This window comes from Schistocerca nitens, chromosome 1 (assembly GCF_023898315.1).
Source record: "Schistocerca nitens isolate TAMUIC-IGC-003100 chromosome 1, iqSchNite1.1, whole genome shotgun sequence".
NCBI lineage: Eukaryota > Metazoa > Arthropoda > Insecta > Orthoptera > Acrididae > Schistocerca > Schistocerca nitens.
This window is the reverse complement of record NC_064614.1, coordinates 269,061,807-269,077,634: the sequence shown is the minus strand read 5'-3', so window position 1 is coordinate 269,077,634 and position 15,828 is coordinate 269,061,807. Positions and strand designations below refer to the sequence as shown.

At 45.2% G+C, this 15,828-nt stretch overlaps 1 protein-coding gene across 1 annotated transcript in view; it reads right to left on the bottom strand.

Annotated features, from left to right (window-relative positions):
* The window catches only part of LOC126235450 (uncharacterized), a 254,567-nt gene that overhangs the window by 43,940 nt on the left and 194,799 nt on the right, over positions 1-15,828 (bottom strand). Inside the window, exon 3 of the mRNA XM_049944176.1 lies at positions 6,554-6,814. Within this exon, the coding sequence (XP_049800133.1) occupies positions 6,554-6,814 (261 nt within the window). The remainder of the gene's footprint in view (positions 1-6,553; positions 6,815-15,828) is intronic.

Sequence of the window (15,828 nt, the reverse complement as noted above, 5' to 3'; positions counted from 1 at the left end):
TTTGAGAAATCATTAAAAGTGCTTAGATATATTTTTAAATACCTAGGGGGAATGAATAACACCGATACGGGCACCAACTATTCGATAACAGGAGTGAGAGAATATACCGGGTGTCTCTCCCGTGGGACGTTGAGTGCATTGTCTCTGGTAGATATTTGCAATTTAGTTTTTGCAACGTATACCTTGGAGTCAGCCCAAACAAATACTGTTTATCACGTCTTTCATAGGACGTCCAGCGTTGACGGAAAATGTCGGCTTGTTTCCCATTACGAACAGAATGATATTTAAATTCGAATTTTACACACCCATTCGACAGAGCGGGTCAAATTAGTCTAGCGCGTTATCAGCTTTGTGGATATGTATTGAGAGGAGCGGTAAAACACGAAGAATAATCAGTACCCCAGCAGCGATAGCACTGCCCTCACCCGCGCTGCTGCTACCGCTATGCAGATGCGCTGGTCTCTCGCCACTGGGGTACTGATTATTCCTCGTGTTTTACCGCTCCTCTCAATACATATCCACAAAGCTAATAACGCGCTAGACTAATTTGGGACGCTCTGTGGAATGGGCGCATAAAATTCAAATTTAAAAATCATTTTACACTACTGGCCAATAAAATTGCTGCACCACGAAGATGACGTGCTACAGACGACAAATTTAACAGACAGGAAGAAGATGCTGTGATATGCAAATGATTAGCTTTTCACAGCATTCACACAAGGTTGGCGCCGGTGGCGACACATACAACGTGCTGACATGAGGAAAGTTTCCAACTGCTTTCTCATTCACAAACAGCAATTGACCGGCGTTGCCTGGTCAACGTTGTTGTGATGCCTCGTGTAAGGAGACATGCGTACCATCACGTTTCCGACTTTGATAAAGGTCGGATTGTAGCCTATCGCGATTGCGGTTTATCGTATCGCGACATTGCTGCTCGCGTTGGTCGAGATCCAATGACTGTTAGCAGAATATGGAATCGGTGGGTTCAGGAGGGTAATATGGAACGCCGTGCTGGATCCCAACGGCCTCGTATCACTAGCAGTCGAGATGACAGGCATCTTATCCGCATGGCTGTAACGTATAGTGCAGCCACGTCTCGATCCCTGAGTCAACAGTACGGGGCGTTTGCAAGACAACAAACATCTGCACGAAGAGTTCGACGACGTTTGCAACAGCATGGACTATCAGCTCGGAGACCATGGCTGCGGTTACCCTTGACGCTGCATCACAGACAGGAGCGCCTGCGATGGTGTACTAGACGACGTGGGTGCACGGAAGGCAAAACGTCATTTTTTCGGATGAATCCAGGTTCTGTTTACAGCATCACGAGAGTCGCATCCGTGTTTGTCGACATCGCAGTGAACGCACTTTGGAAGCGTGTATTCGTCATCGCCATACTGGCGTATCATCCGGCGCGATGGTATGGGGTGCCATTGGTTACACGTCTCGGTCACTTCTTGTTAGCATTGACGGCATTTTGAACAGTGGACGTTACATTTCAGATGTGTTACGACCCGTGGCTCTACCCTTCATTCGATCCCTGCGAAACCCTACATTTCAGCAGGATAATGCACGGCTGGTCATTAAAATTGCTACACCAAGAAGAAATGCAGATGATAAACGGGTATTCATTACACAAGTATATTATACTAGAACTGACATGTGATTACATTTTCACGCAATTTGGGTGCATAGATCCTGAGAAATCAGTACCCAGAACAACCACCACTGGCCGTAATAACGGCCTTGATACACCTGGGCATTGAGTCAAACAGAGCTTGGATGGCCTGTACAGGTACAGCTGACCATGCAGCTTCAACACGATACCACAGTTCGTCAAGAGTAGTGACTGGCCTATTGTGACGAGCCAGTTGCTCGGCCACCATTGACCAGACGTTTTCAACTGGTGAGAGATCTGGAGAATGTGCTGGCCAGGACAGTAGTCGAACTTTTTCTGTACCCAGAAAGACCCGTACAGGACCTGCAACATGCGGTCGTGCATTATCCTGCTGAAATGTAGGGTTTCGCAGGGATCGAATGAAGAGTAGAACCACGGGTCGTGGCACATCTGAAATGTAACGTCCACTGTTCAAAGTGCCGTGAATGCGAACAAGAGGTAACCGAGACGTGCACCCCATACCATCACGCCGGGTGATACGCCAGTATGGCGATGACGAATACAGGCTTCCAATGTGCGTTCACTGCGATGTCTCCAAACACGGATGCGACCATCATGATGCTTAACTTTGTTCATTACTCAGATGTGTCGCAAACAAAGGGTGACATACAAGATAAGCAATGCTCTTCAGTATAAGCTATCCTAAGTCGCTGCTATACAAGTGCCTAGTCTTGAAGATGTTCTTCCACTGGGCTGCAACCAGTCGGCCGTGGCGCTTACGTTCTCTTCACGTAGGTGCTGCTGCTGTCGCGTTGTTGTCCTGGAGAGGGGTCGGTCAGCGTACGTTTGGCTGACTTCTTCTCACAGCCTTCTCTCTATCGCTTATATGGATATGGTGTCTGTTCTTTCGGACATGTCCGAAAGAACAGACACCATATCCATATAAGTATATAGTTCTGGCAATACCGGCCATGACCTTCTTCTTCTGTGCGGATGCACACATATTCCCCGAACTCTTACGAGACTCGGTAAGAATGTCTTCCACGAGTAATGAGTGTGTTGGGGTGGGACACTACGAATGTAGTGTGTGGACATACAAGGTGAGAATGTGGGTCTCGCGGGAGGCGTGCGCGAGATAGACCCTGCAGTCGCGCTATCCTCTGTGCCCTCGGTGGCTCAGATGGAGCCGGCACGGTAACTCAGCGTGTTCGGTCAGAGGTTTAGCTACCCTCTGTAATAAGAAAACTGAGTTAATGGATCAACGACGAAAGTCATGAGATATTCAATTGACTCGTTCTTTAGAACATGTTACGCGTTTCGGGATTACACCTATCTTCAGACATCACACACTTCAACTCCTTCCTAGCCAACCAGGCGTACAGCCTTGTCAACTCAAAGAAAGTGTCGAATAACATATGACTGCGGCACAAGCAGTCTTGAAGCAGAGCGTATATCTTTCAAATTATGAAACAGTCGTACAAAGAAATATGCATAATGTACGAATGTATAGGTACAGTACCCAAATTAAGGAACATCATCCCGGACAGTTTCTGTGTGCTGGACGCCATCTGCTTCGCGTGTCCACAGCGCGATTTTGTAAACGTCTTTATGGCAACGTCTCTTCATACCTTTGTAGACAGCTGCTGTTTTCGCCTACAGCTTTTTGTACTTCGCAGTTGAAGGTGTCAGGAGCCCTGTCAGGCGTCGGTGAATTTCGAAATTTGTGGTAAGTGCCTATGGGACCAAACTGCTGAGTTCATCAGCCTCTAGGCTTACACACTACCTAATCTAACTTAAACTAACTTACGCTAACGACAATACACACACACGCCCGAGGGAGGACTCGAACCTCCGACGGCGCCAGGTGTCAGGGATTACCTTAATTTGAATCGAGTGTATAAGTGTCTTAATAGTAAAGAATAAATGTATTAAAACTTCATGCATGATACGGCAATTTTTCACGCATCTCAGTGTTTATGACGCAACATCTCTTGAACTAAGTGTCGTATAATGATGTATTTGTTTAGGTACATTAAGCAGCACATGCGGATACTGTCAGCAAAGTATGCTGCGAATACAGTAAGTACCAGAAGAGTAATGAATTTAAATGTCAAGCACGATGCACCAATTTTTCACGCTTCTCAGTGTTTATGACGTCATTCGTTCATGACGTGGTACAATTTTGTAGGTATATTTAGCGGCTTATGTGGACACAGTCTGCAAAATAAGTTGAGAATAGACTTAATAGAAAGGAAGTAATAAATTTTAACGTCACGCACAATGCGACAGTTTCTCACGCGCCTCAGTATTTATGAAGCCACATCTCCTGGACTAAGTGTGTTACCATGATATACAATGGTAGGTGAGTTTAGGGACGTATATGGGTATTGTCTGCGAAATTTATTGCGAATATAGTTAGTGGCACAGAAGTAATACATTTAAACGTCAAGTATGATGAGGCACTTTTTCCGCGCATCTCATTGCTTATGACGTCATATCTCCTGAAATATGTTAGGTAGATGGTTGTTAATCCTACAGCGATTGTTACCTAACAATAAAGAGTATGTGTAGCAAATTTGGTTGAAATCGTTCAGGTGGTTGAGGAGGAGTTGTGGAACACACACACACACACACACACTCATATCCATTTTATAATATGTGTGGATTATAGACTGTCGTTGCCTAATTCTTCCTTTGAAACTCTCAACAACTTCTGGTTGTGTCAAACTGTCCAGATCCTGTCTCCGTCGTACTTTACATTTCTGCAGTTCTTTGGATTTTATCCTGCATTTCGCAACTAAGAAAATTTGTTTGGAACACGCATCTGTTTGTGGAATTGTTTAGAGCTTTAAATACGGTTTCTAAATTTCTGTCTTACCGCAATAAAGTGAATGGCTATTTGAAGTTGTAACGTGTATGACGCGCAAATGTTGGGACTAGATGCTGTGGTATAGTGAACCTGGTGGAACGTCTCGAATTTATTGAAGTTCTGATTGTGAGGCAGTGCGATAAAAGCTACAAGACGTGTGGGCCGTAGCTTATCACATATTACAAAAGAAGGTCGGAGGTTAAAAATGTCTCGCATAAATCGCAGAGACAATGTTTCCGCCGCATGGGATAACCGCAGATGTTAGACGAGCGGGCGTGACGTTGCCTCTGCGGGCACTATTGTGAGCCATATCGTTGCCGATTTGAATGTGGGAGAAGGGGGGTGTCAGGCACCATTTGCCTTTTTTACCAGGGCCGTACGAAGATAAGTGCACCCCACAGGCTTCAGCAGCCGACGACCTCACATCCAGTATTTCTCAAAACTTCTAGTCTCTCAGTGGACAATCTAGCTGAAACTTTCCATTGCCTTCATTCTCTTCCTGGTATACAATCTCCTTTCATACTTCTTAAATTAAATATTAGCAGTGATTAAATGGTGCTCTGTGCGAAACTATACCAGGAGGCTACACCTCGCACTCAATTACCGCCATTCCATATTCTCCTGTTTTTCTCTGTCTTCCTTTTACCAATACCGAATTCCAGTTCCCACTCATCCTTCACTTATTCAGTTGTTTATTTTGTCTCTTCATACATTTTCCAACCTCTTCATAATCTGAGGATGTAGCTGGTATTACAAATGTGGTGGGTCGTGACTCTGTATCTTTTATGGCTACGAGAATTCGTTCATTGTGCTGTTCATAGTAGGTTACCCACTTTTCTACCTTATTAATTGTTAGTGCTACTTCTGTGTTCTTCCCAATTTGATTTTCTGTTGATAATTTCGTATTCACCTCAGCAGGAAGTATGTTATTCGTCTCGCAATACATCATAAGACTACATTAAATTTCAACCTATCAATATTTATTTTTACACACGGTTAATGAATCTAACATTCCAAGCGTCAATCTGTAGAATAGCAGATTAGTTTTTCTGACGTTTACATGCTCTTGAATAGTCGCCTCCCAGATATCTGAATGAGGGACTACTTTACCTCTGGAATATTTTCTACTAGACGATGCCATCTTCATTAAACCAAACTGAAGAGCTGTATGTCTTTGGGAAATATAACGGCTGTAGTTTCCCTTTGATTTCAGCCATCGCATTACCAACATAGCCAAGGCCATATTGCTAAATATTACAAGGCCATAACAATCAATCATCCAGACTTTTGCCCCTACAACTACTGGAAAGGTTTTTGGGCATGCATTTATTAGTATGACATCTCCACAGATATCGCTCCGACATCGTTACGCTTACTGTACGATTATCTCACTGAGGCACGCAAGCATCGCCACTGAGGCCAGATAAAAGTAAATAATCTCACACACACCGAGTCAGCCAGTGGCAGTGAATCTGAAACCCGTACCTGCACCCACTACTAACCAGTGGCTAGAAGCTTACCTTGACGATACAGAGAGATGCACCATATGAGCAACCAAAGCGGATGTGGAATAGAGCGTTATACGTTGAGAGGCCAGACTAACATATGCTTCCTAAAGAGGGGCAACTGCCTTATCAGTAGTTACAACGGCAACAGCCTGGATGATTCTTTAATCTACTCTTGTATCATTAGCCAAAAAGGACTTGATTTGCTAGTACTCCAGACGGTTGACAGCAATGGACAATTTCCCAATAAAATTGAGGTCTACCTTTTGGGTAAAATATTCCGCTGATAGATTAATCCCAGACGGAGACTACTCTGAAGTATGTTCTCTGCAGAGAAATCAAATCTGGCTTTTTGGTGATCCCATGATGCCCTTATTCAACTGGAACATATGTTTAGATGCCTCGATTTAGAATGGTGCTTACTATCCCAGCTCACCCCTTACTGTGTTCCCCCTGAAACACCCTGCCCGCTACAACTGATTCGTCACTAGTGTCGTTCAGCAGGCGTGCACTAGGTGCAGAGACGTGTGAGGAGAGTGCGTGACGTGGCGCTCAGCTCACCCCAGACGTGCACGGTCCAGCCGTGGTCCTTGGGGCGGCGCGCGCAGCCCTCGGCGTCCACGTCGCCCTCGGTGAACCCGTCGTCCTCGCAGTGGCCCGGCGCGCCGCCCGTTCCGTCGGGCATGGTCCGCCAGCGGCGCAGCAGCTCCTTGGTGCGGTCCCTGGTGCGGTCGCAAGCGTGCCGCCAGTTGGAGATGAACTTGCGCGGTATGCGCGGCGACATGCCGCCCTCGCCCTCGCTGCAGCCGCCATCGCCACCACCTGTGGGACACCAGCTGTCTGAATGGCTACCACTCCTACACAGGCCGAGTGGACTACCACCTCCACTCTGAGTCGCCTACCACCTTTACACATGGACGAGCAGTTCACCAACTCCACTGTCTCAGTGGCCTATGACCTCCACAAATGGCTGAATGATTTACCACCTCCACACAGGCTGCCTGAGTGTCCGCTAGGCTACCACTCCTACACAGGCCGAGTGGACTACCACCTCCACTCTGAGTCGCCTACCACCTTTACACATGGACGAGCAGTTCACCAACTCCACTGTCTCAGTGGTCTATGACCTCCACAAATGGCTGAATGATTTACCACCTCCACACAGGCTGCCTGAGTGTCCGCTAGGCTACCACTCCTACACAGGCCGAGTGGACTACCACCTCCACTCTGAGTCGCCTACCACCTTTACACATGGACGAGCAGTTCACCAACTCCACTGTCTCAGTGGTCTATGACCTCCACAAATGGCTGAATGATTTACCACCTCCACACAGGCTGCCTGAGTGTCCGCTAGCTCCAGATAGGCTGTGTGGTCTATCACCTCCAAACACAGCTGTCAGAGTGGTCTATTACCTCCACATGTGACCACCTAGGTGATCTACCACATTCACACAGGTTGAGCGGTCTACCACTATGACAGTTGTCTCTCTGATTTACCACTTCCTTACAGGCTAAGTGAGCTACCACCTCCATAAAGGCTGTCTGGGTGCTCTATCACCTCCACATAGGCTGCATGAATAGTCCACCACATAGGCTGCATGAGAGATCTACCACTTCTAGACAAACTCTCTGAGTGGTTCACCACTTCCACACAGCCTGTATGAATGATCTACCACCTCCACACGTGGCTGCCTGAGAAGTCTACCATCTTCACGCAAGCTATGTGCCATCACCACCAGGCAGGCTGCCTGAGTGGTTTACTACTTCTATTCAGCCTGTACGAATGGTTTACCACTTCCACACATAGCTGTCTGGGTGGCCTACCATCTTCATATAGGCTGTGTGAGTGGCCTACCACTTCTAGACAGGCTGTATGAGTGGTTTGCCACCTGAATATAGCCCATAATAGTGCTCTGCCACCTCCACACTGGCTGTCTTAGTGGGAAGCAACCTGTGGACTGTCACGTCCTTGGATCACCATAGACACTTAGCTCGAAATCACTGCATTCCAGAAATCGACGAAAACCACAAAAATAAACCTATCTTAAAAGCTCACCATTACTCTTGGAAGGGTATAGAAAACTGAACTCCAATTTAAGGATATACTAGCCCACACACAGTCGCTTCCACATCGAAAGATGTATACTAAAGCTTGATTGAAGATAATGGGTACCAGTCTATTACCTAATCGAAACATGACTACAGTTATTTCGCAAGGTAAATTGTAAACCACACATAAGGGAATGATTCTCCATCAATCTATGATATACATACGGCAGCGTCATGCACACATGGAGCCTTCTATAGCAGCTACTGCATACAGTGCTAGTGATAAAAGTTTTCTAGTTTATCACTTTTTCAAGAAGTATCTGATTTTCAAGAACTCCTAGTCTTCAACAGACTTTGAATTTCTATGAAGTGAGGTTAGTTTGGGCTTTATTGTAGTGTGTTTCTTGAATAAGCCTTAACTGGCTTATCTATAACATCCCATTACCCCTGCTAACAGAAGAAAAAACTTGAAGAAAAGAGAGTTATTTTAGCCATGTGACAACGTCGAAGGAAGCAAATAACGGCGAGGGCAAATTAGGCTAAAAAGGGAGGCAGGAGACCATTAAGAAAAAAATAAATAAACAATGAAAGTGTCTTGGTGGCTCAAAGGGTAAGCGTAAGACTACACCGCTAAAGGTTCGTACGCTTCATTTTTTCTGTCATCGCTTCCTTCATCTCTGACAATCATTTGTTATCAAGAAATATCCCAGAAAGTACTCCGTGGTTCGGACTCCACGTTAAACTGTAGGTCCTCTCTATGACTGCCTGGGTAAGTTAGTTGAGGGCAGATTTTAGTTTGCTTAGATTTGCTTTCCTATTCGTTTTCTGAGCTGCGCAGTAACATAGATTGGTTGTTGGTATACAGTGTAGCGACTAACTGCCCCAGATGAACCTTCGGGACGTCGAAACTTTGGTCAGAAATTGTTGTAACTTTAGTTAAACAATGCAAGCGCTAACATTTAACCTCCCGATTATCTCTGCCCGGGTTTTACCTAAGTGATGGTAGTTGTGGGTTCATTTGGATTAAACTACGAAGCCATCAAGCCCTCGATCATAAGAAAACTCTGTTTTAATGACGATGTTGAGGAGGAGGAGCAACGACCTTTTCGGTTTTCTGAGGTCTATTTACTACGCCTCATGTTGCGGTTGTGTTTGGGGATTGCCTCTACAAATGAAGGCTCAAGGCGAGGCCCCTCCATCAGATCTAACGGTTCTTAACGGTACTGTGTACAAATCGTTCCTGATGGTTTCCTTAGTGCGTTGAGTTGAACGAGCTGGTTTTTACCTAAACCAGTCGACCAATTGCTCTCCATCCTAATTTGTACAGTAATGACGCACATACGGCATATGATCGAGTTTCTCTCACCTTTACATATTTTCTCTCACGATACTGTAGTTCTCTGGTGCAGAAAGAGAGACCAATGGAACCATCCCGGCATTTGCCTGAAGCGATTTACGGAAATCACAGAAAAGCTATATCAGGATGGCCGGACGCGGGTTTGAACCGTCGTCTTCACAAATGTGAGTCCAATATGCTAACCACTGCACCACCTCGCTCGGTGGAAGCAAAGAGGGGATGGGACATTCTTGGGTGCGGTTCTCATTGAGGTGATACAACATGCAATGCAATATGCGATGTGACTCGCAGTATGATACAGAAACAGTCTGTACTGATGGAGCGTGTAGAAAGGCAGTTGAAGCGGGGACGACAGTTACACAACACCGATGCAGTTCTCTACTGTATCACTCGGCGCAACATGGTGTGCTGGTTGCTCCACACAACTGTGTTGTTTGATACAAGGAGAGCGGAATTTCAAATCATCTGATGTATCTCAAAAAAATTGTTTTATGTAGATGAAGTACCTTCTTACAAGGGAACCTTCCCATCGCACCCCCCTCAGATTTAGTTATAAGTTGGCACAGTGGATAGGCCTTGAAAAACCGAACACAGATCAATCGAGAAAACAGGAAGAAGTTCTGTCGAACTATAAAAAAATAAGCAAAATATACAAACTCAGTAGTCCACGCGAAGATATGCAACATCATGGACATTCCAAAGTAAGGAGCGCCGTGGTCCCGTGGTTAGCGTGAGCAGCTGCGGAGCGAAAGGTCCCCGGTTGAAGTCTCGCCTCAAGCGAAAAATTTTTCTTTATTTTAGCAAAGTTATGATCTATCCATTCGTTCATTGACGTCTCTGTTCACTGTAATAAGTTTAGTGTCTGTGTTTTGCGGCCGCACCGCAAAACCGTGCGATTAGTAGACGAAAGGACGTGCCTCTCCAATGGGAACCGAAAATTTTTGATCGCAAGGTCATAGGTCAACCGATTCCTCCACAGGAAAACACGTCTGATATACTCTATACTACACTGGTGACGGCATGTGCGTCACATGACAGGAATATGTTGTCGACCCACCTAACTTGTACACTTGGCGAATGGGTAAAAAGATTCTTCTACGTTGCCCGATTTAGGTTTTCTTGTGGATGTGATAATTACTCCCAAAAAAGTGATGAAAACATAAGAGTTTGTCACATAAACTGCAACAAATGAATCCAAAAGTCTCACACTCCCACACTTTTCGCTGTGCTCTGTCAAAACATATGTTTTTTACGTTTTCAAATTTTTCCGTGTGTATACCGTCAAATCCTGCATATGTCCAAGCAAATCTGAACATGTCCTGGAATTTTGGAGAGCGAAGTTGATTATGTGTTAGTGCCTGAACTTTGATAATTGACTGAAAATAAAAAATTAAATTTTTTCCTCGAAGGAATACTTGAACCAAGAACCTCTTGTTCCGCAGCTGCTCACGCTAACCACGGGACCACAGCGCTCCTGTGTTCTGTCGGTCCTTGATGTTGCCTATCTTGCGCATGGACTACTCAGTTTGTATATTTTGCTTATTTTTTCATAGTTCCACACAACTTCTTCCTGTTTTCTCGATTGATCTGTGTTCAGGTTTTCAAGGTCTATCCACTGTGGCAACTTATAACTAAATCTGAGGGGGGTGCGATGGGGAGGTTCCCTTGTTAGTAAAATATTTTCTCTTCTTGCAAAAAAAATTAAAACAACTATTTTGGGATTCGTGCGTGTTCTACACTACACACTCATTCTCATTCGATTTTGCGGAAATTATTCGTTAAAAAATAATTTTTTTGCATCTTATAGTCTGGTATCACAGCTTGATAATGAAATGTTTTATTTTTCTATTTTGGCCATAATTATTGAGATACTTCGAAATTAAATAAGTCGCAGCGCATTGTTTGAAAAGATGACAGTGAAAAATATAGTCGCTGGTCAGTTTACGCCTGGTGCATTTTGGATCATACAGTGCTGTGTAGCAAATGTAACTAACGTATCGAAATTATTTTTAACGCTGGAAGAACCATAGCTCTTCCGAGTGTCGAGTAAATATGTGACATTTTTGGAAGTTGTCCGCGACGTGGCTGGTGGCGGCACACCAAACGCAAGACTTTGACCACCAGCTGGTCCGATTGCTTGTCGCATCGCTCCTGGCCTGTAGGAATAACAGTGTGGCGCAGATAACTGATGCATCGTGCGATTTTTATTGCAACCTGTGGAATCGCATACCGTATGACCTCAGTGAGAACTGTGCCTTACACATGCTGGTAGAAAGCGGGGAACACCTTACACGTCGCCGAGAAATACCAACTGTACTGTGTACAACAATGAACAAAATTATATCACCACTGAAGAAATGCCACGTCGCAATCTGGAGGAAAATACGTAGTTACCAGTTTCCTGCGTTGGCACCAACGGTCTCAATTGTAGACAGACTTGCACTGCTTGTAATATAAAACGGAAATGAACTGAGAAAAGCGGAACGAAGCGATAGAAGTTGGTTTCCTTCGTTCCATGATAACGTGAAAACATTAGGACCCACTAGGAAAATCTGAGGAGAGCGTAGATAGGTAGATAGATATCCACGGTTCACAGGCCCTGCAGGGCACGTGCTGTTTCCACAAACTGCCTCCATTCCTTCCTGTTTTGTGCCCGGTTCCTCCAGGTGTCTAATACCCAGGGCTGCTAGGTTCTCCGCCAGGTCGTCCATCCAGCGCTGCCTTGGTCGTCCAATGGGGCGTTTGGTGTTTGGTTTCCCCTCTAGTGTCATCTTCGCCTGTTTTCCATCTGGCATACGGGCCACATGGCCCACCCATTGTATTCTTTTGCTCTTTATCTTCTGTAGGGCAGTTGGTTGTCGCATCAGAAGGTAGATTTCCTCGTTTTTCCTCCTCCTCCATTCTCCGTTATCTAAAACTGGTCCCCATATCTTCCTCATTATTTTTCTTTCAAATATAAATAGCTTTTCCTTTTCTCGCTTAGTCATGCTCCATGTTTCTGAACCGTACATTACTGCTAGGAATATCACTGTATTGCAGATTTTCATCATAGTGATCACCGAGATCGGTTTAGAGCCGAGCGTCTCTCTGAGGGAATGCATCATAAAATTTGGATCATGACCTCCGAAAAGTAAGATTACGTAATTAATTTTTGTTTGTTTGCAGGTTCATGTCTGCAGTCCTGTTAAACCGCCGCTAGAAGAACCAAAAAGAAATCGGGCAGCTACCTGATAAAATGAAGTATCATACGATAGTTCTTTCTGAAGGGAAACAACGTTACAAAACTCGTGCTGAGTTGTGTGTGTACAGCAACAATGTACAGTCCTTCGAGTGTGGACAAACAAGTCAGAGTGATATGAAGGCAAGGCAGGCCACCTGTCTTATGCAGAAACGGGAATGGCAAAAGAAGATCTGGTCATGGAGCCCAAAGACTGGCGTATCACAATGAAGGCGACGGCAAGAAAATGGAAAACAGTCATTGATCAGTTTTCAACGTTTTGCACGAAGTTTTGAATACGACAAAGATAGCAGTCCGCTGGGTTCCGCGACTGCTCATACCCATTGAAAGCCCGCAGAACGCAGGCATCAGCAGAAAGATTGCAGCTGCGGCAGGTCAATCTACCCACATCATCACGATAGTAGAGTGCTGCATGCACCACTATGACCCTGAGACAAAGCAAGCATTGCAAACATGTGGAGTATCATCGCCGAAAGAGACGAAGACTCAACCATCGTCAAGCATGGGAATACTGAATGTTTCTGGGTCTGCCATTGTGTGGTGCTAACAGATTACGCCCGAAAGGAGCAAAGACTTACACACACCTGAACTACCGAAAGCTCCTGACGAGGTAACAATAGGCTATGAAGACGATGCGTCTAGGGAAGCTGTTCAAGGGCGTGTCTTTGCTCCACGACAGCGCCCCAGGTCATTCACCATAGCAAAGGACATAGTGACACATGCTGCTTCTTTGGTTTATCAAATTTTGCCTCACCCCGCTCTCCCCCCCCTTCCCCCCTCCGGTCCCATCCCCCATCCCCCATCTAACATGACACGAAGTGATAGCTTCAACTGCCTTTTGATGACAAATCATTACATAGCAAAAAGGGTTCAAATGGCTCTGAGCACTATGGGACTTAACATCTATGGTCATAAATCCCCTAGAACTTAGAACTACTTAAACCTAACGAACCTAAGGACAGCATACAACACCCAGCCATCACGAGGCAGAGAAAATCCCTGACCCCGCCGGGAATCGAACCCGGGAACCATTACATAGCAGACATTCCCACAATGTCTCACGACTACCAAGAAAAACAATAAGTATTACTTCTTACTCAAGCTAATCAGCTTCTTCTAGCTGTTAAGGAACACAGATTCTGAAATTTATGAAACTCTGACACAAACATAGCATCCTGCTACATTATGTTCATGTACGGATTTAAGAATGTTGATTAATTTTTCTTGGTTTGGGGTACACACTTACTCTACTGGCCATTAAAATTGCTACACGAAGAAGAAATGTAGATGATAAATCGGTATTCTTTGGACAAATATATTATACTAGAACTGACATGTGATTACATTTCCACGCAATTGGGGTGCATAGATCCTGAGAAATCAGTATCCAGATCAACCACCTCTGGCCGTAATAACGGCCTTGATACGCCTGGGCATTGAGTCAACCAGAGCTTGGATGACGTGTACAGGTACAGCTGCCCATGCAGCTTCAACACGATACCACAGTTCATCAAGAGTAGTGACTGGCGTATTGTGACGAGCCAGTTGCTCAGCCACCATTGACCAGACTTTTTCAATTGGTGAGAGATCTGGAGAATGTGCTAGCCAGGGCAGCAGTCGAACATTTTCTGTATCCAGAAAGGCCCGTACAGGACCTGCAACATGCGGTCGTGCATTATCCTACTGAAATGTAAAGTTTCACAGGGATCGAATGAAGGGCAGAGCCACGGGTCTTAACACAATGCGAACAAGAGGTTGTAAGGGGTCCGCAGGCCCTTACTATTAAAATTTGCGCTCACACAGGTCGACAGGGCAAATATCGAGTAGTGTGTGCAGGACGCGCGAGCTAGAGGGGATTCCCCGGAGTGCCGAGTGGACGGCTTGGGTAGATTCCCGCGAGGCGGGAATAACTGGGCGGAGAGCAGTGCGAAGTTAGGCAGTGAGAGTAGAGATGTGATGAAGTAAGGGTGTGTTAGTTTCCCGCGAGGCGGGCATAGCTGTGCAAAAGCCAGCAGAAATTAATACAAATTACCGGCAAAGGGAGTGGCCAACGCCGTGGTTTAACCCCTTTGTATCAATATTATGCGGAAAAGTGAGAAAGTTTTATTATAAAGTGATTTCAGTGAGATTGAGTGCCGCTGTTACACTTCCGCGTCTACCGCGCCGGCATTAATTGGATTACAGTGATTGGATATTGCGTGTGACGATTAACAATAACTAAAGAGACCTGTGATGAGATTAGCCGTCATTAACAGTGTATTGACGAAGGCAGTGGCTGTCTCCTTATTTTGTGCTTGCTGAGAATATAGATCTTGTCTGTGAAACTGTGTTTACTGTCCTCATTACCACCAAACCATGCTTATTACCATATTTATGAGGACAATACGGAATGTAACACCTCCTGAGCAGTCCAATCCGATTGCTAGCCCATTAGGTACACGGTCACATTAATCAATTATCTAAATTTGGGCTGCTACTTAGGTCCGCGAATGAGCGGATAACTAAAAGAATAAAAGGACGTGTTACACCTTGGCTTACCGTGACCAGGACTAGTGCAATCTTCGGATCCGAAATGTTACACAGTTGGCGAGCCGTGAAAGGACAACTGCAATTTTCGGACGAATAGTGTTACTACACAATTGGCTTATCGTGAAAAGAACAAGTGCAATTTTAGGACGAGAAAACAAAATTTTTAATGTGGAATCGGAACAGTGCATGAACGTTAAAATCGCGATAAGGAACAGTGCAATTTTTGAACAATACGAAGTAATAATATCGCAAGATTGTGACTAAACTGTTTTTCTGGCCGTATTAAACGGTATTGCAAAGTGCAAATGCGAAAATCCACGCGAAAAACTGCGAAAAGTGGACGCTAAAGAGAGACACGTGTGAACATTAAAATAGCAAAACGAGCTAAGATTTCGTCACAAAAGTTGTTAGAAAGGTGTTTTGTGGTGATATGTTGACCGAAATTGCTTTTTGAACGGCGAAAATCGGACAGATTCGTGTGGACCCATAAACTGGTATGCTGACGATAACGTATGGTGGCGACGCAGTTAGGGAGTGACGTCACGCAGAGCCACGTAGCAGTCGCGCCAAAGAGCTTCGATCCACGAGGTGATTTCACACGACGAACGACGCAACTTCGAGACAACGAGCGCAGTCCCGGCATCTAGCGGCAGAACTACAAAC